This window comes from Ovis aries, chromosome 12 (genome assembly GCF_016772045.2).
Source record: "Ovis aries strain OAR_USU_Benz2616 breed Rambouillet chromosome 12, ARS-UI_Ramb_v3.0, whole genome shotgun sequence".
NCBI classification, from domain to species: Eukaryota; Metazoa; Chordata; class Mammalia; order Artiodactyla; family Bovidae; genus Ovis; species Ovis aries.
The window spans coordinates 50,020,477-50,046,651 of NC_056065.1; the positions used below are offsets into that span (position 1 = coordinate 50,020,477).

At 55.5% G+C, this 26,175-nt stretch overlaps 2 protein-coding genes across 3 annotated transcripts in view; one reads left to right on the forward strand and one right to left on the reverse strand.

Annotated features, from left to right (window-relative positions):
- Nucleotides 1-5,655: 5,655 nt before the first annotated feature.
- Nucleotides 5,656-17,215, reverse strand: GABRD (gamma-aminobutyric acid type A receptor subunit delta). Of its 2 annotated transcripts, none has more exons than XM_042257385.2 (9): nucleotides 17,120-17,215; nucleotides 10,519-10,631; nucleotides 10,154-10,221; nucleotides 9,848-10,068; nucleotides 8,697-8,779; nucleotides 7,933-8,070; nucleotides 7,144-7,299; nucleotides 6,743-6,954; nucleotides 5,656-6,349 (listed from the first exon to the last, which is right to left on the reverse strand). In XM_042257385.2, exons 2-9 carry the CDS (start codon nucleotides 10,625-10,627, stop codon nucleotides 6,065-6,067), a joined length of 1,272 nt encoding a protein of 423 aa, XP_042113319.2. In that variant the 5' UTR covers nucleotides 10,628-10,631; nucleotides 17,120-17,215; the 3' UTR covers nucleotides 5,656-6,064. The 2 variants fall into 2 exon arrangements, with proteins under 2 accessions (XP_042113319.2, XP_027831553.1); XM_027975752.3 differs by lacking the exon at nucleotides 17,120-17,215 and adding an exon at nucleotides 16,113-16,287.
- Nucleotides 17,216-17,294: 79 nt separating this feature from the next.
- CFAP74 (cilia and flagella associated protein 74) overlaps nucleotides 17,295-26,175 on the forward strand; it is a 95,356-nt gene continuing 86,475 nt past the window's right edge. Inside the window, exons 1-2 of the mRNA XM_060396530.1 lie at nucleotides 17,295-20,260; nucleotides 20,440-20,596. The gene's annotated coding sequence lies outside the window, so the exon portion shown is untranslated. The remainder of the gene's footprint in view (nucleotides 20,261-20,439; nucleotides 20,597-26,175) is intronic.

Sequence of the window (26,175 nt, forward strand, 5' to 3'; positions counted from 1 at the left end):
CAGGGGGTACTGATGTCACATCAGGCCCCGGGTCCAATCCTAGACACTCGAGAGGGCTGACCTGAGCCCTTGCCAGACCTTGTGCTAAGATCCAGACCTGGACTAGGAGGCATAGGCCTGAGGTTCATGCTCCATATAAGTGAGTCCACCTGAGGGTCTTGTACCCCTAGTCGTATTGCACTTGTTTGGGAGTCCCTAAAAATATACGTGGGTTTCCCAGGTGGCTCAGCAGTAAAGAACCCACCTGCCAATGCAGGAGATGCAGCTTTCATCCCTGGGTCGGGAAGATCCCGTGGAGAAGGGAATGAAAACCCACTCCAATATTCTTGCCTGGGAAATCCCATGGAGAGAGGAGCCTGGGGGGGCTACAGTCCATGGGGTCCCAAAGAGTCAGACACAACTGAGTGACTCAGCAACAATACCTTTGTCGAAGGGCACTTGGCACGTGAGATTCCTATGGATGCTGTAATCCAGGGTTCCCAATCCCTAGACCCCTAGACTGGTACTGGTTCTGTTAGGAGCTGGGTTGCACAGCAGGAGGTGAGTGGCAGGCAGGGGAGGGAGTGAAGCTTTGTGTTCACGGCTGCTCCCCATCGCTCGCATAGGGAGTGCTGCCTCCCGTCAGATCCGGTGGCAGCATCAGACCCTCAAAGAGCAGAACGCTACTGTGAACTGCGACTCATTCACATGAGGGATCTAGTTTGCCTGCTCCTCTTGAGAATCAACCTGAAACCAGCTCCTTCTCTATGGAAGAAATCGTCTTCCACAAAACCAGTCCCTGGTGCCAGAAAGGTTGGGGGCCAGACTAGGGAGTCTTGAAAATAGCAGAAATCTGTTCCCACGGTGGAGGGCAGAAGCCTGCAGTGAGAGTGGGGCAGGCTGGAAGCTTCTCCAGGGAGGACCCCTGCCAGCCCCTCCCTTGGGCTCCTTGGCCTGTGGATGCCTCCCTGCCTCTGTCCCGTCTCACTGTGTCCTCTCCTTAACTGAGGATGCGGGGACGGGGGGCCCTGAGACCCACCTAGTGTCTCGGGCCGGCCCTAATCCAGCAGGATTTCATCTAAACCTGCATCTTACCTGCATCTTCCAAGACCCTTTACCCAATGTCACTCTCACAGGTGCCACGAAGAGGTCTTCAGGCATCTTCTGGGGAACACGATTCACCCCACTATCTCATGCCGTTCAGAAACTGCCCCCCTCCCCCCGCCTTCCCTCTCAGTGTCCAGACTGACAGCGAGGACTGAGTCTCAGTGGCCTGAGCACGGATGCGGGGAACCTGCAGCCCCTGGCTTGCCCGTGCTTGGCCACGTGGGAGTGGCTCTCCAGGATGTTGAAATGGGGGCAGGGTGGACATAAGGCTGGAAAGGGGACAGTTTATTGTGAATGTTCACCTTTGACTGGGGAGGACCATCCGAGGGAGGTGGCACCTGGTACAGTTGGGGCAGCTCCCTGAAGCTGGAGTGTGATGGTGGAGACCCTGGGCTGTGTGTGAGGAGCTTGAAGACTCAGGAGTGGGGAGCAGGGGCACTGTGAGGATGAATCCACTGGAACTACCACCTGTTGGTTCCCCAGGAGGGTCTAGGAGACAGGCCTTTTGCTGAAACAACAAGAAAGTGTGAACAAGAGGGTGCAGGGCTGCCAGGGAGCACAAGGTGTGCTGGCCCGAGTGGCCATGTGGATGGGAGGACACGCGCCAGGGTCCTAAGAGAGCAGAGACCTGCAGCCTGTAGCCATCCAGCCAATGAGAGCGTAGTTATGGCAATGGGAGGAGGGGCCTCAAGGAAACCTCGGCCCTGGCTCCTAGACCTTGTGGTCTGGGCTGGGGTGAGGGCATCCTGCCCCCTGGACCCTCTGACCTGGTGCTAAAGCCCAGCTGGGGAGTGTCTTGGGGTCCCCTAGCGCTCTGGGGTGAGCAGAACCTCTGGCATGAAGACTGGTTCACATATGAAAGTGGCTCCCAGAGTGCACCAGGCCCTCATGGTGAGGGGCTGGGTGCCTAACCTCGGAATGTGGGTGCTGTCACGCCAGGAGCTGCCCACTGCCAGCTGGGGTTGCCAAGTGGGCATGGCCCTGTCCAGCAACAGTGGGAACCACCGGCACTGCAGCTTAGCACCAAGTGAGTCTCAAGGGTGAAGCAGTTATGTTAAGAGGTACCTGGATGCCATGGCACAGACACCTTGGCTCAGCTTAAATTGGTGGCCTCATGGGGGGCTGAGCTCCTAAACCCAGTGACAGAGAAGGCAACCTGGTTCACAGAGTTGCCAGCTCTGCATCCATCAAAGGTGCCAGTGGACTGTGGTGGCCGCTAGCCCTGCCCAAGGGTGCCATCAAAGAACAGTGGTGACAGTGGCAGGTGGAGAGTCCCTCTCCCCCGCCCCAGGCAGAAACCTGAGTGGCACTCTCTCAATTTTACAGGAGTCGCCTCTCGGACTCCCATGGCCTGTGGGCACAGAGTGGGCCATGGAGACAGACGCCTGGTGAGGGCAAAGGACTGAGGCTTTTCCCGGGGACCAGGGTCTGCCGCCGCTCCAGGAGGTGCCCTAAGCAAGCAGAAGAGCTGGTGGAGACAGCAGGGGAAGGGGGCAGGATGGCTGATTACAGCCCCAGTTGGTGGCACCATGGCACCAACTGTGGCTTGTTCCACTAAATCTCGCTTTTATTGCTGCTGCTGCTGTGACAGACACCACCTTGAAGGACCAGTGCCATCCTGGCAGATGTGAGCGTCATGGGGGTGACTGCCTGCCACTGCCCCGCTGTAAGGGCAGCCCCCACCCCAGCCCCAAGCACCCTCCAGAGCATCCAGAGTGCCACTTGGCTGGCAGGCAGGCAGCCTGGGGGTGGGAGTCGGTGAAGACCCAGCCTCTCCTTAAAAAGGACAATTTGGGGCCCACTTCCCAGGGCTTTGCAGGGGTCCCCAGGCAAGTCCAGCACCTGTGCACTTCCCTTCTACCTCCGACCCCTGCTCCTGTGTCTGGGGTGTCACTCCCTGTACTGGGTTGAACAGTGACCCCCAAATTCACCTCTACTCAGAACCTTAGAATGTGACCATATTTGGAAATAGGGTCTTCACAGCTGTGATGACTTAAGATGAAGCACACTGGATTACAAGGCCCCAAGTCCAGTGAGAGCTGCCTTTACAAGGAGAGGAGGGATACACAGAGAGGTCACATGATGACGGAGGTGGAGACGGGGTGATCATCCACAGTCCAGGGGTGCCAGCAATGTCTAGCAGCACGGGGAGCTGGGGAGAGGCCTGGGGCAGGCTTGCCATCAGCCTTCGGGAGCCCAGCCTGCCCACATCTGGGTCCTGGACACCTGGTCCCAGAACTCTGAGAGCTCCAAGTTTTCCTTTTTTTTCTTTTTCTATTTTTTGGCTGTGCCTCGCAGCTTGTGGGATCTTGCTTCCTCATCAACCAGGGGTCAAAGCCAGGCTAAGGTACCGCAAGTTTAGAGTGCTGATTGCTGGGCCAACCAGGAAAGTCCCTGAATTTCTGAATTTTAAGCCTGCCAGTCTGTGGTACTCTGTAACAGCTGCCCGAGGAAACATCTTCCCCCAAATAAACTCCCTGCACCAGGTCCTTGTCTCAAGCGATGCCCCCCAGGTATGGGCTCTGCCCAGTGGTCAGGCTGTCAGCCTCACAGGAAGGGAGAGAGAAGGGTAAGTGGGGGCGGAGGGAAGCTGAGGCCCTGTCCCCTGACACTGCGGCCCCTCCAACCTTGGGGAAGAGCTGGTCCAGCTCTCAGGGAAGCATTTGGGTATCTATCCAGACAACACAGGTGTCCCAGCCTCCACAGGAGATCACGGACAAGGAAGCCCAGGTGGCACTAGTGGTAAAGAACCTGCCCGCCAATGCTGGAGACATAGGAGATGTAGATTCAATCCCTGGCTGGGGAAGATCCCATGGAGTAGGAAATGACAACCTGCTCCAGTATTCTTGCCTGGAAAATTCCATGGACAGAGAAGCCTGGTGGGCTACAGCCCTTGGAGTCACAAAGAAAGTCACCAGTCCCCATAGACAAGAGTCCAGGCCCCCTCCCTGCCACTCCATCCCACTCCCAGCCCGGGTGTCCCTGTAGGAAACTGCCCCCCTGCCCGACTTGGCTCCTCTCAACTGCAAATCTCCATCCACCCCTGGCCTTCAATCTGCTCGGGTCAACAGCACCAGCACAGAACTATGTTTAAAGAGCATCAGCCCTTTCCATCCCTCTTTCCAGCCCTGTAAACACGTGGGCAGAAATAGCAGCCTGCAGGCTAGAGGGAGTGATTGCTGGCTTTGGAATCAGAAGTCTCCTGCCCGGGCGGGCCTCACTGCGTGGGTGCCCAAGGCAGTCACAAAGCCGGCTTTAAATAGCTCCTGTGGGTACGCGCAGCAGAAGAAGGGCAGCCTGGGAGTGGTGGGGACAGTGCGGAGAGGTGGCGCCGGGTAGGCAGGGTCCTGGCAGCAGAGGGGGGTTGGCTTACCAGCTTCTGGAACCAAGTAAGGACAGAAGTTCCAGAAATCTTGGACCCACCTGTGTGGCCACCAGAGGTCCTGGGGAAGGCAGGCCTTGGGGCAGGACCCTAGGTGCCAGGGGTGGGGGTACTGTGATCCAGCTCAGTAGCTTCGGGGTGCCAGCTGGGCCTGGACGTCTCACCCCCAGGCCATGCTCCACCTTCCAGGAGGAGGGTGCAGTGACCCTGCTGGGCATGCAGGCCAGAAGGTACCCATCTGGGAGGTGGAGAAAAAGGTCTCGCTGTCCTCATTCCCAGAGCTGGCCGGGTATGGCCGGCCACCCCCGCTGTCCAGAGTTGGCCCGGAGCCTGTGTGTCCAGGCTTTCCCTCCTGCTTTCTCCTGCTCCCACATGGGTCATGCTGGGGTCTGGGGGTCCCACTCACTGGCCAGTCCCACCCCTAGGATGACCCTGCCCAGCCCTTCAGGCCAGTCCTTTAGAGCAGAGGCCCAGAGGGCAGCCCTTCAGGAAAGCATCTTCAGGAGGTAAGATCTTCAAGCTGGAGGTGTGGGCCCTGGGAAGGTACAGGCCTCAGACACGGCTGCTCCTGTGGGAGCCCGCTGTGGGCTCAGCTGGCCTCAGGGGTCATTCAGCCAGCTCAGCCTGCCTGTGGTGAGGGTCCCCAGCACCTGCCCCCAGAGCCTGGGGACGTGTACTGGCTAAGGGCAGGTGGCCCAGCAGACACCCTTTCTAATTCCCACAAAGTCACCGTCACACACCCCTCAAGGTGGCTTGGAGAGCACCTCAGGCCAGTGGGGTCATGGCCTGGCTACTACCTGATCACAGCAGGGCCCTGGGCCTGGCATTCCCGACCTTGCAGTAGACAGCTCACCCACAGCTGCCCCACGGTCGCCTCTGTTCCCTCCAATGTGACAGCCTGCTCTGCTCTGGTGTGGGAGCACCTGGAGCCCTTCTGAGAGCAGTGGCCCTGTCACCCTGAGTCCCTGGTGGCAGCAGAGGTGGGAGGGGCTGGGCATTTGTGGGGACTCGGTGGCCACTGTTGTCCCATCACCACGTTCAGAAGGCACCATGGTGGCACCTTGCCATGAGCCCCAGGGACACCTTCAGCGCCCACATCCCAACCTGGAGCTCCTCTGTCCCAAACCTGTGGAGCCCACAGTGAAGGAGGGCCATGCAGGCCCCAGAAGAGGAGGCCACAGCCACAGTGTGAGCGATGGCCAAAGGCTCCGTTTTATTTCATGCTGGGACCCAAGGCCCGGGAATGCCTTTCCCACGGTCTCGCGAGACTTGAGCACCATCCTCACCCAGCCTCTTCCCCCTCCCTGGTCCAGACCCACAGAGCCAGTCCCTGAGTCAGGATCCTTCTCCAAATTGATGGTGAAGCTTCCTGGGCCGTGCCTGCCTGGCTCCTGGGTCAGGCGTCTGGGCTGTTGGACAGGAGGTGTCTGCAGACGGGGTCCTGGCAAATGTGGGGTCAGAGCCTGGGAGCACTGAGCGAGACCGAAGCTTTCTTCTCATCTCATCTGGCCCGTAGTCCTGCTTCCTCTGAAACACTCAGAGCTGCCCAGGATTCTTCCCTCAGAGGTCCTGGGCCAGTGAAACCCCCCGTGGGCCTCACATGGTATATGCGGCCCAGTAGATGACATTGACAGCAGCAAAAGCCGCGGGGAACACAGCACGGGCATAGATGTCAATGGTGTCCGCGTCAATGGGCTTGAGAAGCCCACGGAGGCCCCCCTGGCCCCCCTGCTTCTTTGTCTCCCCTGTCTCCACCTCCACAGATCTGTAGGAGCCCATGAGGTTCCCGGGCATGCGGCATGGCCGGCGGGACACAGCCAGCTCCTGAGTAACACCCGCAGCGGAGAGGGAGAAGAGCACGATGGCATTCTTCATGTCCATCTGCATGGGGAGGGAGCAGGCTGAGCACCAGGAAGCGGGGGGGGGGGGGGGGGACCCCAACCCAGCCAGCAGGGGGGACCCAGACCCTGACAGCAAGGGCAGGAACCCAACCCAGGCAGCCAGAGGGACCCCCAACCCAGCCAGAAGGCGGGACCCAGACCCTGACAGTGAGGGCAGGAACCCAACCCAGACAGCCAGAGGGACCCCCAACCTGGCCAGCAGGGGGGACCACTGACCCAGCCAGCAGGGGGACCCCAACCCAACCAGTGGCTCCATCCACATAGCAGGAGAGAGGGGGGCTGGGCTGAGCGCAGGACAAAATGCCCCCACCCTGCAATGCTGGCCCTTGGCAGTGCTGGGGGAGGGGCTGTCCTTTGCCCTGCCCAGCCTCACCTCAGCCCTCTGCTCCTTAACCTTGACCTTGGCCTTCTGTTTCTTCCGGTAGTCAGCATTGAAGTGGGCAAAGGCATACTCCACCAGGGCGGCGAACACAAAGACATAGCAGATCCAGAAGTACACGTCCAACGCCTTGATGGCCGACGCCCGTGGGAGGGAGGAGCGCGCGCTGACCATCAGCGTGGTCATGGTCAGCACTGTGGTGATGCCTGGGGGCACAGAAGGTGCCGTCCCTGGAGCCCTGCCACCCCACCCAATCTGAGTGCAGGTCAGGCTCCTCTTACCAGGTCTGGCCTGGCCAGCCTCTGCCCCAGGACGTGAGCCAGTGTTCAGGACAGGTCCAGGCCCGACTCCCACCCTCCCACCTGCTCCCTCGGAGGACAGGCCAGGGCCTCTACCTAGAGACACCCTGGCGGGCACCGCAGCTTGGCTGATCCAGAAGGAGACCCAGGACATGGCGACCAGGAGGACGGACGGCATGTAGGACTGGATGATGTAGACGCCGCGGTTCCTCCGCAGGTGGAAATGCAGGCTGAGCCGGGGGAATTGGCCAGCTGCCGGAGAGCACCCCCCCCCCCCCCCCCCCGCCACAGCATCAGCACCAGGCCTACCACCCGCAGCAGCACTGGGAGAGGAGGGCTGGGGAAGCGGCAGGGCCACTGCCAGCCTCCGAAGGAAGGAGGGCCCTCGTCCCCACCTCCCAACAGCCTGATGGGTCAGGAAAGGACTGGCCTTGCTGCAGGGCCAGCAGAGGAAGGAGAGGAGAGCCCAGTGTGGCTGCTGGCCCGCCAGGACCCTCCCAGGGCACGGTCCCCACCCCTTTTTCCCCACCCTCCCCGTGCACAGCTGAGCAGCAAGAAAGAGCCAGTCTGGGCTCACTGGCTCCAATGACTGGGCACCAGGAGTGGGAAGGGGCAGGAGATGCCAGGAGACAATGTACTCCCAGGTACCCCCAACCCCCCCCAGTTACCCCCAAACCCTGGGAAGCAATGAAGGGCCAAGGAGCAAGATGGAGGAAACCTGACCCGGGCTTGCACTGTGACCTGTCCCGAGCAGCTAGGCCAGGTACGGCCTGCACTGACCAGCAATTTTCTAGCTGCAACCTCAGGGCCCTCAGAGCTAACTAGGGGCCCCATGGAAAGTACTAGAAAACCAGCAGCAGGTCTCACAGGAAGAGACCACATTACCAGACTTGAAGTTCATTAGCTCTGTGGTGAAGCGGTAGCTGGTGATGGTGAACTGGGCCAGCTGCAGCTTGTCCAGCCCGTGGATCTGCTCCTGGTTCTCGGACCAGTAGTAGACGATGTCCTCGGATGAGTAGCCATCTGCAGGAGAGGCCACGGATGGACTGCAGGGCCTGGCACCTCCTCCCCAGCCCCTGGTAGCCCCTGCAGGACTGCCCTGACTATACCAGGGTTCGATACACAGAGACAGGGAGCAAGGAGCCCGGGGCCACACCTGGGGCCTTGGAAAGGTGGGCAAGTCCAGAGGAGCTGGCAAAAGTGCAGGCCACCCTTGCCAGGTGGCCCACAGAGTCTGCCATACTGGACAATGACATAGGTATCTGTCTCATCTGGGCTCTGGGGCCAGCTGTCACAGGCAGGGTGCTGACCCAAGGGAGGAGGGCCAGGCTGCTCCCTTCTCTTCCTTATGCTTCTGCCCCTCATCTCCACCCCATTGCCCTTCTCCCATGCCCCCGTCTCTCCCCACGCACCCCCAGGCCAGCCCACCCCTCCCCCAGTACCCCTGCCCCTTTCCCCCCACCCCCAACTCCAGTGCCCCACCTCCATCCCCGTATGCACCCCACCCCATCCCCCCAGCATTCCCTGCCCACCACCCCACCCAGTCCCCTTCCGCCACCTCCAGTGCCCCGCCTCCCCAGTGCCTTCTGCCCCCCACACCCCCACCCCCTGCAACTTCTCCCTCCCATTGTCAGGCCAGCCACACTCACAACTCTCCAGGTGCAGCATGCACTCCTGTTCGTCCATCGGATACTTGGCCAGGTCCATGTCGCAGGCCACCGTGGATGTGATCCTGCCCAGACAACACCAGTCTGCTGGGGTGAGGTGGGCCCAGGGCCACTGGTGGCTCCCCCGCCCCCCACGGCAGAGATGCCCCTGCATACGGCCAGTGGGACCTTACTGTGGGGGCAGTGGCCAGGCTGCCTCTGGTTTTGTCAGCAAGCTGCTGACATCTGGGCAGAAACTGTGGCCACTTTACAGATATTTGTGGGTCTTGCTTCAGGGATCAATAATTGGATTTTATTCACCTTACTCATCCTTCAGAACACCTGTCTAAGTCAGGAGCCAAGAAGGCAGGTCCACCCTGAGCATCCTCCCCCCGCCTATCACTGGGATGGCCTCAAGGTGTACCCACTGACACTGCAGCCTGGAAAAAGGATGATTTTCCAAGAGAATTTAGGCTTTTGTGTAAATCTCCCGATTTTTAAAATGTTGGCGATTAAGTCCACTTTTAAATGGTGTGTATCAGAAAACAAACAAATACACATACACGTGTGTCCACAGCAGCACAGCTGTCCATTGATGGAGGAGTGGATATACAAACTGGTGTGTCCACGCAATGGAATGTGGCTCAGCCATAAAGAGTTAGGGAATTCTGATAAATGTTACAGTACAGATGAACCCTGAAAACACTATACTAAGTGGAAAAAAGCAAACACGAAAGGTCACGTGGCATAGGATTAATTTTGTGTGAAATGTGCAGAATTGGCAAATCTGTGAGCTGGAAAGCAGATCGGCAGTTTCCAGAGCCAGGAGGAGGGAAGAGGGTGACTGCTGATGGGGACAGGGTCTCCTTTTGAGGGTGAAGTGTGTTAGAACTGGCTGGAGGTGGTGTTTGCACTCCGTGGGGAGTGTACTAAAATCACAGAATTGTTCACTTTTAAATGCTTGATTTGGTGTTATGTGAACTTCACCTCAATTTAAAAAGAAAAGGGCACGTGTTAGCCAAAAAGCGGCCTCTGCTGGCTGCTGGCCAGCAACCTCTGCTTCCTGCGCAGCTGCTGGTTGTTGGGGATATAAATACCACCCCGTCCCCACCAACCCCACCCCCAGCTCCCAGCAGCGCTCGTGGGCAGCCCACCGGATGCTGTAGAGAATCACCCCATCAGGCTGCAGCCGGATGAGCTTGTTCTCCACGGTCACATCGTGGAACCAGGCGGACTTGGCGTTCACGATAAAGGTGTCCGGGAGCCACAGCTTGTCCACGAAGCGGCTGTCCAAGCCCAGGGTCTCATTGGTGTGGTTGTAGGACAGCCTGCTGTCGCGCCAGCTCTGGTGCAGGAACACGGTCATGGTGTACTCCTGGGGGCACAGAGGCCTGGCCGTCAGCCCCTCCGCTCCTGGGGGCACGCAGCCAGGGCAGGGCAGGGATGCCGACGGGACTTACCATGTTCACCTCCGAGATGTGGTCAATGCTGGCCACCTCGATGGCGAGTGCCACGTTCACAGGGGGGCCTGCGAGGAAGGAGCAGGGGTGGAGGCAGGTTGGGCTGAGCCCAGGCCCCAGCATCCCTGAGTACTCGGCCAGGCCAGCAAATGCCCCCAGGCAGGACAGGGAACATCTGGGGGCTTGGCAGGGGAGGCTGTCTTGGTGCAGATCTGCCCAGGCCTGAGCACCTTCCCAACTGGCTTCCTGAGGACTGGTGCTCTGATGCACTCTTGGGGACCCAGGGTCCGCCCCAGCCCAGAGCCCAGCAGGGTTCACATCATGGCGGGACCCAGGGTCTTCCCGAGTCTGGCAGCCACTCTCACCTCCAATGCCAGGCCGAAAGTTGCGAGCGTAGCCCTCTATCAGGCCATCCAGGTTAGGGAGCCAAGATATCTCCAGGTTGGAGCCAACATAGTCGCCAATGTCATTCATTGCCCTGGAAACGCAAGGTCCACTCCTCACAGGCAGGGCACGAGGACAGAGCCTGTCCTGGGAAGCTAGGCCAGGAGTGGACAGGGAGAAGGCCCTCTGGGGACACAGGGAGCCTGGGAGGTGCAGGACCCGGGACTCCTTCACCTCTTCCCCCACCCCCTCACCCCGGCCCTGATGCCAGGTCAGGCAGAGGCCCCAGCCTCCCTCCATAACCAGACTGCATCTCCACTTCTGGGGTTCCTCAAAAAGTTGGCCTTGGGGGATCCCACGAAAAGCACATGGCCTCTCATTCAGCTCTAAGGGCCAAGTGTCCTGTAGGAGGTGATGGGAGAAAAAAATGTGTGACCAGGAGGCTGAGGGCTTGGGAGAGGGAGAGATTCAGGGCCGGGCCAGGGCCCGTGGGGAGGCCACAGTCTGGCTTCCAGCTCTGTCCCCTCCTAGGCAGGCACCAGAAGTCCCTAAATTACCACGTGCCTCTGGGACTCAGCCTGACCCTGGAGCAGATGCAGGCCATGTCTGCTGGTTCAGGTGAACCCTACTGTCAGCCGGTGCTGGCGATATCTGTCCCTAGGGATGCCAGACAGGGACACACACACAGAGGCATCTTGTGGCCTGAACATGCTGACTGCCGGATGTCGCAGTAGCTCTGCTGGCTCACCTCTCCTCTGCTCACCCATCCTCTTGGGAACAGTGCCCCCCAGATTCATATTTACCCAGAACCCCAGAATGGAACCCTAACAGGAAATAGGGACTTAAAAAATGTTATTAATTATGCTAAGGTCATGCTAGACTAGGTGGGCTCTAAATCCAGGATGGATATCCTTACAAGAAGAGGAAATGGACGTCCAGGGAGAAGCCATGTGCCCACAGAGGCGGGTGTCTGAGTGATGAGGCCACAAGCCAAGGGACACGGGGGACTCCAGCATTCCCAGGGACTGGAGAGAGGCATGGACAGACCCTCCCAGCTCTGCCAACACCTTGGCTTCAGACTTCTGGCCCCAGAATTACTGGAGGATAAATTCCCGTTACATCCCCCAGCTTGCAGCCACTGTTACACCAGCCGTGGGACCCTCACACCCCCTTCTTCTTCTGGCCCACCATGGGGGAGGGGTATTTCTCCTAAACTGGACAGCCAGAAGGAGGATGGACATTTAAGAGCAAACTTTGAGTTTCCCTCTGAGTCACTTCCCTTCCCTTGAGCAGAGGAGACCTCTTGGTTAGCTTGGCCAGAGTCTGGCCACAGCCCAGGGAAGAGGGACATGACCGGCCGGGTCTGGATGAGGGTTGCAAGGAGCCTTGAGGCTGTCCCTCCCTGTCCCCAAGTCAGGTGTGGCTGCATACCCGGGTCCCCACTCTGGGCCCTTCTGGCCACCTTGAGAAGACTCCTGGCCCCACTGGGCCCCCTCGGGGCTGCTGCCCACCCCTCCCAGCTCTGCCCTCACCCCAGCACCCCCAGGCTGCCAGTACTTCCTGACTCTCCTCTCCCATCTCCCCTTAGAAGCCTGCTTCACCCTCCAGACCTTGCCCTCTGCCCCCCCACCCTTTCTCCAGCCCTAACTCTGACCACACCCACATCTTCAAGCTGACTCCCCCCACTTCCACTGACCCCATCCCTCTCCTGGTCCTGCTCTTGGCCCTGCAGGAAGCTTCCTGGTCATTCCTGTATTCATCCATCCTTCATCTGGCAGGCGAGACCCTCGGTTCCACCCGACTCCAGGGATGTGGCTGAGCCAGGCAAGGGCAGTGGGCCAAGCCCAGCACGGTCAGTGTCCATGAGGGGTGACAACTCGAGGGCTGAGTGTGAACAGAGTCACTGAAAGGTGAGGTCAGGAGTCTTCCGACTGGGGAGGCAGGGACAGCCACCTCCCACCGGCCCGCTGGGGAAAGTGACATCAGAGCCCAAAGAGAGAGAATGGGAGTCTCGGGGATGGGAAGAGGTGGGAGGCAGGTGAGGACTCCACATGGGGGGCCCTGGGAGGGGCCTGGAGGGAAGCAGGAGGCATTGGGCAGAGAGTGGAGAGGGGTGGACGGGGGTGGGGGTGGGAAATGGTACTGGTGAGGAAGGGGCTGGGGGGTGTCCTGGGGATAAACTAGGGGCCCGTCGTGGAGGTGGGAGAAGCTGGGCTGGGTTGGCCAGGCCATGGAGATGGGAAGGGGCCTAGTTCAGACCAACGGTAGGGGAGTGGGGTGAGGGAAGAGAAGGGCTGGGAGCAAACTCCGATGCAGTCCGTGGGGCTGAGCAATCCACTGGACCAGCCCTGAAGCCATCCGCAGAGGTGGGCTCAAGAAGCCCTGGGGGCTGCCGGGGGCTTGGGAAGCACCAGGCCAGGTGCCTGTGAGGAGGCTGACCATGACAGGAGGTCCTCAGCTAGTGAGCCCTGCGGAGCCTGCCCCACCCTGCAGGCCCACGGGGTCCCTCCAGGCAAGGCTGGGGGGGGCGTGTGCACAGGGCACGTTCTTTGGTGACAAAGTAAACGACAGAATTAACTGAAGCCCTGATCCCTAGTAAAGCACAATTAAAAATGCAAATGGAGGTCACCCTGAAGGTTGGATATGAAGGGATTGAACAAGTCTTTATTTTTGGACCGGCCCAGATGCCATCTTGCGTAGCGGCTGGCCTACCTGCAGCCAGGCTGTTAGGAGACGCCATCCTTCCTGAGCTCAGGCTGGCACACAGGTGAATACACCTGCCCTTGGCCAGAGCCCCCATATCCACTCAGGGGCACAGAGGCAAGGTCAAGGGCAGCACCCCCCTGAAGCTCACCAGAAAGTGTCAGGACCCCAGTCAGCCTCTGCCATCTCCAGGGATGAGAAGGGAGCAGGCTCCCCTGGGTCACACCTCAACTGGGATGAGGATGGCTATTTATACAGCCATCAAGGAGTGTGGAGGCTGGTAAGGCCCGAGGGCTGTGCTACTCTGAGTCCTGGAGGACCCCGCCCACCTCCACTGGTTCAGGCAGAGTCAGTGAGGGTGGGCTGGGAACCGGCTTCACTGCGGGGAACTCTGCATGGAGTTAGAAAGCGGGTACATTGACCTTGTCCTGAGAAGGGGTCTGGCTGGCGCTGGCCTAGAGCTCAGAGACAGGCCAGGCTCAAGCTCCTGAATGAAGCAGGTACGTTGAAATCACAGGCAGCTTCCACCCTGGCTACCCCTGGTGTAGCCAGGCCCCGCCCACTCCTGGCCTCACTTTCCTCTCTTCTCCCCTGAGAGAGAGCCCAGCCCATCACTTGCCTGTGCCCCTGGGGACTGGAAGGGAAGGTGGGCGTAGCTGAGCGAGGCGGCAAGGGCCCCCCAGGAGCCTCCCCCGTGCACACACAAGCCCACAGATCTCTGACAGCTCTGCTTCTAGAACAGCCACCACCGTGCTGGCACCTCAGTTACCAAGGCAAACACCACGATGCTCGCACGGGAGGTGAAGGTGGGCAGGAGCCGCAGGCACAGCTTCTCCAGGGAGACGGAGGTGCCAGCAGCTGGGGAGGCCACCCACTCAGGTGTGCAGCCGGCAAGCTTGGGTGGCCGCTGTGTGAGCCAACCTTCAGACTCAGGGACGCATGGCCTTGACCCGACACACAAAGTCTGTGAGGCTCACCCCCTTCTCATCCTACCAGAAACCCTGGGATCTGGCTTAGTAGTTGCAGCAGAGAGGCCTTTCCCTCAGCCCCACAGTCCACCCCGACACTGCCCCAGTGGGGGGAGGTGATGAAGAAAGTGAGGACACTGTTCCTCTCGTTTTCGAGTGGAGGAACACAGAGCAGATGGGAAAGGAGGCCGGAATGGATGAAGACCCCCAAAGCCTGGAGGTTCTTGTCCCAATTGGGGCCTCAGCCTTCCTGCAGGCAGACAGGTCCCCCTCACCCCACAACCTAGGATCCAGATGGGGCCAGAGTTCAGAACACTGTAGACTAGAGAAGGGCGATATGAGGCACTTATGGACTTGGTTGGGGGAAAGAGGTGTTTGGAGAATTTTCCAGCAGCAAACATGTAAATATACCCCATGAGTAGCATGAATAAAGACAAAATGAGCAGGGCAGGCTTTGCTGCCAGGTGAGTTTCGGTGTCAAACTTGGGTAAAGACTTGGTAGTTCAGAGCAGCTTGTATTTCAGAACTGGGGCTACAAGACTGAGGGCTTGAGCCAGCAGCTGACCCCTCCCCCTCCCCAGCTCCCAGCACATCTGCCCCTGGCCATACCAGTACACTTTGTCCTTCCTGGGACCATGAAACAGAAGAAGAGAGAGAGAGGAGAACGGCCCATCGGGCTTGATAAAAACAAGGCATGGGACAAGGGCCACATCAACACTGCCTGTGACCTCAGCGGGATGTCCGCCTCTCCAGCCAGACGCAGGCCCTCCTGACTCTACACCTACCCACCAACAAGGAAGGTGTGACCACACACACACACAGAGCCATGCTGCATGTTGACCAAGCACCTACAGCCAAAACACAGGTCAGCGTTCAACCATTTCTAGCTTTTAAAGTCTGGGGCATCAGCTGGTTGACCACGAAGTCTGGAATGCTGGGGAAAGGCGTGGGGAGAGCTGGCTTTGCTCTGCTTTTTCTGCAGCCCTTGCACCAAGCTGATTTTCAAAAAGGCCCCTCAAAGTTGACCAGACTCAGTGCTCAGGACACTGGGTGACTCGGGGCCCACGTTAAGTCCAGAGATGCAAAAGCCAGCAGAGATGCAAAAAGCGAGCTGGGACTGCACTGGCCCTGGGAGCCAGCGAGGGAGCCCCAGCACAAGGACCTTTCTTATTAGCCACTTCCCTCTCTAGGGCAGACAGGGCGCCTCATCCGCTCTCCTGACAGAATTAAGGAGAAATCTGGAGTCTCTCTCCTGACAGGGCCACATGGCTCCCCCACTCACATTCTCTAGAGTTGGGTGGCATTTGAAATAGCCCCAGAAGGGAGACCCATAACCAGACCCGCCATGAGGACGCGCCTTCGTGTCCACCCCAGACTGCTGGCTGCACGGAAGCTGCTGCGGGGAGCGATGCTGTCAGGGGAAGGGGCACAACCTGCTCCCCGTGTTCTCAGGACCCCTCCTTTCTTCCATGCTGAGCGCTCAAGCCGCGCCTGGAAGGACACCAGCCTGCCAGGGACCTGCCAAGTGGCGGCCGGGGCCGAGGAACCCGAGCTCAGTAGGAGAGCCCGGCTGGAGAGGAACGGAGAGCTGCTGCGACGCCCTCGACCGGCCCCGCGGCTGGGTTCAGCACCGGGACGGCGGACAGCACCGGGGCAGCCGGAACCTAGAACACGCCGCTGCCCGCGCCCAAGGGCATCGTCGCGGCGAGTTTGGAGAGAGGAGGGCCGGCGCGGGGAGACTCGTGGAGGAAGGGATGGGGGCAGACACGGTGGGAACCAGTGGGTGGGGGACAGACCGGGGCCCTGAAGACCAGGGTTCGCGCGGGGCTTCATCTCGCAGCCCGGGCGCGGCGGCGCGGGATCCGCACCGAGGGCGGCTGCAGGGCGGACCGGCTCTCGCTCACCTGGCGCCTCGGTGCTGCGCGCAGAGCAGCAGGAGCGGGGGCAGCAGCCAGGCCAGCTCGTCCATGGCCTCGGCCGGCGGTGCGCTGGGCCGGGGGCGGCGCCGGGGTCCGGCGGTCGCGGGCGCTCGGAAGTTGCTTCGCCGGCTGCCGCGGCAGCGGCACAGGCGGGTGGAGCGGGAGGGCGCGCGGCGCGGGAGCGAGGGCGGACGGAGCGCGGAGCCCGGAGCCGCCCCGCCCCGAACCGGGCCGCGCCCCCCGCGCCGGCCGCCCCGCCCCCCAACTCGGGCCGCCCCGCCTGCCGGGCCCCGCCTCCTCTGCCAGCCCCTCCCCGAGGGCCGCGGTCCCCCGGGGGTCTGGCACTGCCTTTGTCGACCACAAACGGTTCCTCCGCGCGTCTGTCCGGAGGCGACCCAGGCGAAAGACCCGCGTGGACGCGACCTCCCGCTGCCGGCCAGATGCCTGCGGACCGACGGGCGCGGCAGGACCTCCGCCCTGAGAAAAGTTGGAGGTCGGCTATTTGTTGGGTCACGGCCCCCGGGAGCAGGTTCGGGGTGACGAGAGTTCCAGCGCCTCAGAAGCCTTCACCTTCCGCCGGACGAGATACCTCCCCCCAACACCGGCAGCTCCTTCCAAAACCCTCAGGCCTGCGCCTTGCCCACCTACGCTGGTTGCGCGGTGAGCCGGGCGGCGGTGGCCGTGCTCCTCTCCGCTGCCGGCGGTTCTGCAGTCAGAACCCCGCGCTGGTCGCCGGACGCAAGGACTTCTCCGCCTGGCTGGGCCAAGCTCTACCACACCTGCCGACATGCCGTCTGAGGGCAAGCCGAAGGCCCGGCTCTGACGAGATGACGGCCCCATCCCACCCCACCCCATCCCCCACCCCCACCCCCATGGACCTGCTGAGAAAGCCAAGGCCTCGAATTCTCTAGGATGCCTCTTCTCAACATAAAGCTCTGCAGTTTCCCCCCAAAGCTGACCACAGACTTTAACGGTTTGGTCTCGTCCGTTACCTTCTGGGCTGGATATCATCTGACAAGCGGAAGTGGGCGTCTCCTTCAGTTCAGTCACTCAGTCGTGTCCGACTCTGCGACCCCGTGGACTAAAGCACTGTCCGTCAACAGCCTCTCTGTCCATCACCAACTCCTGAAGCTTGCTCAGACTCATGTCCATCGAGTCGGTGATGCCGTCCAACCACCTCATCTTAAAACTGGGCAAACTGGTCTGGCAGTGGGTTGGGTCCTGCGGGTGACTGTGGACACTTGGCCTGAGTGGGGGCAGAGTGGGGGGAGGTAGAAAGGGCTTCATTGTTGGGAATTTCCAGTCCTGAGGGCCACAGATCAAAGCTGAGACCCACTCACCTTTCTTTCTTAAAGGCACCCAGACCTAAGACAGGCAGGCAGGTCCCAGCATAAATGCCTCTCCCCACCCCCCCAACCCTGCCTCTTGGGAGGATCTTCTGGGACCTGGAAGTGCTGCCCTGCTGTGCCTGTTATGGTGTCCTGGGTGCTTCTCTGGACACATTCCCACATGTCCTCCCACAGGCTTGATGGGAAGTTGAGAAATTAATCCAAGAGAAAGTGTGGAGAGCGGATCCTTTTCCTTATTCCTACTCTGGATAGAGATCTTGTCTGTCTGCTTCTTCAAAGCAGCCCTTGGGTCTAACAGCCTCTGTTATGATAGGTGCTTAATAACTGTGGGAAAATTTAGGCTCAGAGTCAAAGACAGCCAGCACAGGGGGTGTGGTCAGACCTGCTCAGGGCTGCTCGGGGCTGCACAGCGCCAAGTTCTGGTCTTCGTGCTGGTCCGGGCTCTGGCTCTTGTGCTTGGCTCCCTGTCACACTCTCTTCTTTTTTTTTGAATTGGAAGATAATCACTCTACAATATTGTGATGGTTTTTGCCGTACATCAGCATGAATCGGCCACAGGTATACCTGTGTCCCCCCCATCCTGAACCCCCCTCCCACTCTCCCCACCCTATCCCTTTGAGTTGTTCCAGAGCACCAGCCTTGGGTGCCCTGCTTCATGCATTGAACTTGCACTGGTTATATATCCTGTCACACTCTTTCCTTGGATCTGAGAAGATCCAGGTGCTGAGGGCCTCTGAGAAATATTGCTGGCCTTGAATCACCTGATTCAGCTGGTTTAGAGTGAACCAGATTATTGCTGTTTTCTACATGGTCCTATATTATCTGAGATATAACATTAATACTGAGCTTTCCCTGGAGAACTCCCTGCATGGGCATCTCGGCTGTAGCTCAGGGTGCTGGGCAGCATCTCTTCTGGGACTTCCCCGGCAGTCCACTGGTTAGGAGTCTATGCTCCCAGTGCATCAGTTGGGGGATTCTTCCCTGGTAGAGGGACAAGATCCCACATGCTGCGTGTATGTGTGTGTTAAGCCGCTTCAGTCGTGTCCGACTCTTAGTGACCCCATGAACTGTGGCCCGCCAGGCTCCTCTGTCCATGGAATTTCCCAGGTAAGAATACTGCAGTGGGTGGTCATTCCCTTCTCTAGAGGATCTTCCCAACTCAGGGATCAAACACAGGTCTCTTGCACTGCAGGCAGATTCTTTACCGTCTGAGCCACTAGGGAAGCTACTGGAGTGCATGGTGCAGTCTGAAAAACAAAAACAAAAAAAAAAGAGCAATTGCTTTTTCTTCCTCGAGCCCTGGAGGAAGCAGGACTCCAAGCCAGGACTAGAGAAAGAGGTCAAGCAGTGCCCAGCATGCCCGCAGGCCCTGTGACACCGCACCTCCCTCCCGCCTCCTCCTGGGCTGTTCACTGACCTTGAATCAAAATTTCTCCCTCAGAGTCTACAAGCTTTATTCCAGTTCTACTTTGCCCCTAATTGGCTTCAGCTTGGATCTCAAGAATGAGAAGTTTCATTGCTCCTTCCTCAAGAATCACTTACTTAGTCACACTCCCAAACCTCAGTCATAGCCCATGATGTGCCCTGCATTGGTCTCCCCGGCCTCGTCTTCTGCTTCACCCAGACAAGCTCCAGACACCCCAGGACGAGGAAGCCTGTTCAGGCAGCCCCACCAAAGGTCAGGAAACCAGGACCTCAGTGCTGGGTTGTCGGCCTGCTGCTGAGGCAAGCCCCCGGGGAAGTGCTAACAGTCCACTTCTCCCCACTTTTTGATAATTCAGGAAATGACCTCAAGTCAGAGGTCTGGGAACTAGTCCTAGTCCTGCTCCTAAATGGCTGTGTGGCCTCAGGGAGTAACTTCTCCCAGCTTTGTTTTATTCATTTGCTAAAGGAGGGGCTGCTCAGCGATGGGTGTCCTGAGCACAAGTCCACATGGCTGAATGTGTTACAAAGAATCTCAATAGACTGTCTTCACTAAAGACAGAGGTCTAATTTATATGAGCTCAGGCTCTCCCACCTTCTCTGGAAAATAGTGTAGGTTCTCCCCATCTTTATTCACTCTTGTAATTTTTTTAAGAAGGGAAGTAGAACTCCACACTCTGTCTGACTGTGCTGAAACTCTCCAAATCAGTCAGACGAAGGGCTTCTGTCTACTTCAGGTGAGGTCTGTGCTCTTCGCCTAGATACGCAATGGTCCTACCCCTGTGTCCGGACACCAAGACCACAGTCAGGGACCCGGTGTCCATGCCTGCAGATAGGAATAAACAGGAAGCCCGAATGGTGAGGCCTGTGGTCCCTGTGGGTCTGGTTAACTCACCCACACTCTCCCCTTTCTCTTATTTCACAGATAACATGGCAGCTTCTCGGCTGGATGATGCATGCAGAGCGCTCTGGTTACAGGCTCAGGGTGTCAGCTTCGGTCCCTCCCTCTTGTTCCGTGCAGGGAGGCGTTCTGTTCTCCCCATATGGTGCTGAGCAGGGCATCACGCACTTGGCCCTAGAAGGTATGGAAACTCTGCTTCCGTGGTTGCCCCAGGGTCACCAACTTGACACTTCTCTGGGTGACAAGACTACGGGTAGTGTCTAGGGAGCTGGGAGGTGTGGTTTGGGGTCTGCTTGATTCTTGAGATTCTCAGCCTGCTCCTGTTTCCGCCCTGTTTCTTTGGGGTGATGGCTTTGCTGCTTGCTCTCAGTGTCTGGGAAGCCATGGCACCGAGTCCAGAGCTTGGGCAGAGAGCTGGCCTGAGTCCCTTGCAGCAGCAGGATGGGCCCCGGGAGGTAGAGGTGAGTCATGGGGACCCAGGAGGGGAAACTGTACTTGCTAATTTTAAAATCCCTGCTTGATACATTGGTGACGCTGTTTTATTATTTTCCTGGGAAAATGCACCAAATAGAGGAAATGGCAGTGACACAGAAAAATATTTCTGAGCTTAGAGTGTAATTATTAATCCCATGATTTCCAGATGGAATTCATTCATTTGGAGAAGCAGAGACTACTTGGCAGAGAGGACCACATGCAAAATCCTTGCAGCAGCCTGAGATCAATGTCTACTCAAACAAAGGATGCTCGAGGAAGCTGGGTTTCATGGCTGCTTTTAGTCATCGAGGCCCTGAGGACCAGTAAGTGATCAAACTTGGCCATTTAGAGAATTTTTTCTCCCCAAGGTAAAGAGATGTCCAAGTACAATTGCTCACATGTAACAAGGAGAAGTCAGAATTCTATTCTCTTATTTTATTTTTTTTAAAGTGGTGATTCTTTCACCTGATGGAAAACACTAAACACATTTTAACACTACTGACAAAGGGCTGCCTATCAAGTGAAACTCAACTTTAGGGGCCAGCAAGACTGAATCGAGGGCTTCCCAGGTGGCGCTAGTGATAAAGAACCCATCTGCCAATGCAGGTTAGACATAAGACGGGCTGGCTTGATCCCTGGATCGGGAAGAAACCCTGGAGAAGGGCATGGCAACCCACTCCACTCCAGTATTCTTGCTGGGAGAATTCCATGGACAGAGGAGCCTGGTAGGCTACCATAGGGTCACACAGAGTTGGGCACAACTGAAGCAACTTAGCACAGCACGCACAGCAAGACTGAATTGATGTGAAAGTCCTGAAGGGTATGCTGGCAGTGTCCCAAACGTCAGGCAGCCATGCTTCCCAGACTCCCTGAGGAAGTCGACCTGGCTCCCTGAGCCCCTCTCTGCTCTGACATGCTGATTCCCTGGGTAGGATGTTGGGGAAACAAAAGCAGGAGGTTTGCTGTAATCTTTTCACACTTGATATGTATTGATGCTTTGATTAAACTTCCTCAAAAAAGGCCCCACCACTGGTCGATATTCATTTAACCAAAATCTAACCATTTAAGGAATTATTCATCTGACTCTGTGAAGTACCGGTCTAGATGTTGGGCCTGAATAAGATATAAAAGGTCTTTGCCTTTAGTGGCCTTGTCTTCTAGGAGGAAGAACAGGGACAATCGTGAGTAAACGAACAAGCTATGACAAACCCAGATGGTGTACCAAAAAGCAGAGACATTACTTTGCCAACAAGGGTCCATATAGTTAAAGCTGTGGTTTTTCCAGTAGTCATATATGGATGTGAGAGTTGAACCGTAAAGAAGGCTGAGTGCCGAAGAACTGATACTTTCAAATTGTGGTGCTGGAGAAGACTCTTGAGAGTCCCTTGGACAGCCAGAAGATCAAACCAATCAATCCTAAGGAAATCAACCCTGAATATTCTTTGGAAGGACTGATGCTGAAGCTGAAGCTCCAATACTTTGGCCACTTGATGAGAAGAGCTGACTCATTGGAAAAGACCCTGATGCTGGGAAAGATTGAGGGCAGGAGAAGAAGCGGGTGGCAGAAGATGAGATGGTTAGATGGCATCACTGACTCAATGGACATGAGTCTGAGCAAGCTCTGGGAGATAGTGAAGGACAGGGAAGTCTGGCATGCTGCAGTCCATGGGGTCCCAAAGAGTTGGACATGACTTAGCGATTGAACAACAACAACAAAATAGACAAAAGAGATCATTTCAAGTATAATGCATGCTGGGAAGGAATCTCAGAAAGGTAAAAATAATGAGGAGAATGATAAAAATAATGAGGAGGGTGGGCAGTCCAGACAGGGAGGACCATCCTGAGGGGTAACATCTGAGCTGAGGCTTGGACTCTATTCTGTCCCTTCTGGAGGAAAAGGCAGCCCCATCCAGAGCCAGGTAAGTGTTCTGGGCAGAGAATGGAACGTGCAAAAGCCCTGAGGCAGGAGCAAGGCCAGGCCAGTGGGTCTGGGAGGGAGGGAGTAAGGGTTGTGGAGCAAGGTAGGCAGTAGTGAGGTCATGCGTGGTCCAGTAGATGCAGATGGTTATCCGGGTTTGTTTTATTTTTAGTCAGCTTTATTGAAATAGAGTTTACAGGGACTTTCCTGGTGGTCCAGTGGCTAAGATTCTACAGTCCCAATGCAAGGGGCCCTGGTTCCATCCCTGGTCAGGGAACTAGATTCCACACGCTGCAACTAAGACTTGGCACAGATAAATAAATTTTAAAAAATTTCTTTTTTAGATTTTTTTGATGTGGACCATTTTTTAAGCCTTTACTGAGTTTGTTACAATACTGCGTCTGTTTTATGTTTTGGCTTTTTGGCAGCAGGCATGTGGGACACATGTGGTGACAATATACAGCCTTGAAGTACTCCTTTCCCGATTTGGAGCCAGTCTGTTGTTCCATGTCCAGTTCTGACTGTTGCTTCTTGACCTACATACAGATTTCTCATAAGGCAGGTATGGTGGTCTAGTATTCCCATCCCTTTCAGAATTTTCCACAGTTTTTTTTGTGATCTACACAGTTAAAGGCTTTGGCATAGTCAATAAAGCAGAAGTAGATATTTTTCTGGAACTCTCTTGCTTTTTCAATGATCCAGTGGATGTTGGCAATTTGACCTTCTGCCTTTTCTAAAACCAGCTTGAACATCTGGAAGTTCACAGTTCAGGTACTATTGAAGCCTGGCTTGGAGAATTTTGAGCATTACTTTACTAGCGTGTGAGATGAGTGCAATTGTGCAGTAGTTTGAACATTCTTTGGCATTTCTTTTCTTTGGGATTAGAATGAAAACTGCCCTTTTCCAGTCCTGTGGCCACTGCTGAGTTTTCCAAATTTGCTAGCAGATTGAGTGCAGCACTTTCACAGCATCATCTTTCAGGATTTGAAATTGCTCAACTGGAATTCCATCACCTCCACTAGCTTTGTTCATAGTGATACTTCCTAAGGCCCACTTGACTTCACATTCCAGGATGTCTGGCTCTAGGCGAGTGATCACACCATCGTGATTATCTGGGGTCATGAAGATCTTTTTTGTTTAGTTCTTCTTGTATTCTTGCCACCTCTTCTTAATATCTTCTGCTTCTGTTAGGTCCATACCATTTCTGTCCTTTATTGAGCCCATCTTTGCATGAAATGTTCCCTTGTTATCTCTAACTTTCTTGAAGAGATCTCTAGTCTTTCTCATTCTATTGTTTTCCTCTATTTCTTTGCATTGATCACTGGCGAAGGCTTTCTTATCTCTCCTTGCTATTCTTTGGAACTCTGATTCAGATGCTTGTATCTTTCCTTTTCTCCTTTGCCTTTAGCTTCTCTTCTCAGCTATTTGTCAGGCCTCCTCAGACAACCATTTTGCCCTTTTGCATTTCTTTTTCTTGCATTTTCTTTTTTGATCCCATTTTTGCAAAAAAAGAAATTTTGCATTTCTCTTTCAATCCCTGCTCAGGGAACTAAGATCCCATAACATGCATGTGTTGGTTGCTCAGTTGTGTCTAACTTTTTGCAGCCCCATAGACTGTAACCCACCAGGATCCTCTGTCCTTGGGACTTTCAAGGCAAGAATACTGGAGTGGGTTTCCATTCCTTCTCCAGGGGATCTTCCCAACCCAAGAATCAAATCCACATCTCTTGCATCTCCTGCACTGGCAGGTGGATTATTAACCACTAGCACCAGACATGGCCAAAAAAAAAAAAGAGGTAAAATATACAAAACCTAAAACTATCCCTGTTCCCATTTTTAAGTGTACAGTCCAGCAGCAGGAAGTGCATTCACTTTGTGGTGCAGCCATCACCACTGTCTGCCTCCAGAACCTTTTCATCTTTCCAGACCAAAACTCTGTCACCACTAAACACTCAGCCCAGACTTCACCACCCTAACCCCATTCCTGACAACCACAGTCTTCTCTCTGTCTCTATAAAGTTGACTGTGTAGCTCATATGAGTGAAAACAAATAATACTTGTTCTTTTGTGACTGCCATGTTTCCCTCAGCATCACATCTTGGAGGTTCATCCGTGTTGTAGCAGGTGTCAGAAGTTCATTCTTTTCAAAGACTCAATAACATTCCACCATATGTATCTATCACATTTCATTTGTCTAGCCATCCACTGATGGACATTTGGGTTGTTTTCAGCTTCTGGCTATTGTGATATGTGTAGTGCTTTTGTGAACATAAGTGTATAAATATTTGTCCAAGTGTTTAACTTTAATTCAGTTAAATTTAAATAGCCACATGTGTCCAGTGGGTACCATATTGAATAGTTCTAGACATTTTCAGTAGACAAAGCTAAGAAATATATTTTAAAAATTATATTAATTCATACTAATATTTCATATCCAATTCCAGCATTATAGGTTTTTCCATTTATTTTATATTTCTATCTGTTCTGTCAAGTGAAAAATAATGGTTCATAATATTACTATGCTACTTATTTGTTTTACTCCACTTTATATAGTTCCAGAATAACAGCATCAATATTATTACAAAGACCAGGATCACTGGAAACAACTTAAGATTTCTTTGCGACTCTTTTTGTCTTTAGTATACAGTCTATTAGGTATGCACAATAAGATTGTTGGGTTTTAAAGTCACTTGAAATTATCCTTTTCTGTTGGTTAAGCCACCAAGCTGACATACAGTTAGTTTCTTCTTTTTACATCTATTTGTTTGCAAATCTCGGGAGGTTTTTTCTCTGTTTTGATTTATTTGGGGTTTTATAATTACACAGTTCCAAGTCAAATGTATGAGCACATTTAGAGAAACATAGTTTCTACTGCTGACCCTCCTGTGCCTGGTTGGCAACCATTGTAATGTTACCTTATAATGTAAAAAAATAAGGAAGTACATTCTTAGTGGCCCTGCCCCTTCGCGGATAAATACTGTATCAGCTGTTCAGCATCTTAGTGTTTTCCCGTTAACCATGTGTTCCGCCCACGGGTCACTCTAGGGCAGAACAGAGAAATGGTCCTTGTACCTTTCCCAGCCTTTGGCAGTGCAGCTGGACCTCATCCAGCTCCTACTGGTGGACACAGAGGCTGTTTTCAGCCTTTTGTTGTCCTTCTGTTCTTTAGTAGAAAGTGTATTAATCATTAATATGGACAGGCCCAGAGAAGCAAAGCTAAAAAGGAAAAGCCCCATAATTTGGGTGTGGTGGGAAAAAGAACAGTCTTTCTTAGAACACCTGTTCTGGGCTGTTCTGCTGAGTCAGTTCTGTTCCTCAGTCCAGAGGGAAGAGGTCTGGGCAGCACTGCAGGGGGAGAACTACAGAGGTGATCGCTCTCCCAATGAAGTTCACAGTCATAAGAGATGCTGCACTTTTAGCCAGGCTGGATGGCTCTGATGGATCTTGCCATCCCAGGATGAAACTACAGGACTTCCTGGATCCCACTGTGGCATCAGGAGCCGCTGGACAAAGCCAGCGACTGACCAGCAGGGCCAGCAGCCTTGCAAGGCACAGGCACGCTGGAAGTTACTGGGCTCTGCAAGAGCAGGGAATACACCAATCAGCTGGGGGTCCAGGGCCCAGCACCAACCGCACTGGCTAGAGGGATCCTTCTGTTGAGGCAGTAATTTCCAGAAGGGAGTCAGTTTATTAAGAACAAAGAGCAGAGATAATGTGAGCACTGCAAGCACAGCGGGTGGACCTCCTGACAAACGAGGGAAAACGGACAGTTTTCTTGGATTAATAACCAATTTTTAATAGCCTCAAGACAAAATTCCTGCTGGATGGTTGGTTGGCTTTAGGTGATTGGTTGGGGCTCTAAAGGGTGCTTACTAGAGTGCGCATCTGCCTAACAGGGAGTCAGGAAGCTCCTTAGTGATCATCAGGGACTTTGGGCAAAGTACAAAGGGGTTCCGTCAGTTTCAGAGGTGACCTTGGTCGTGA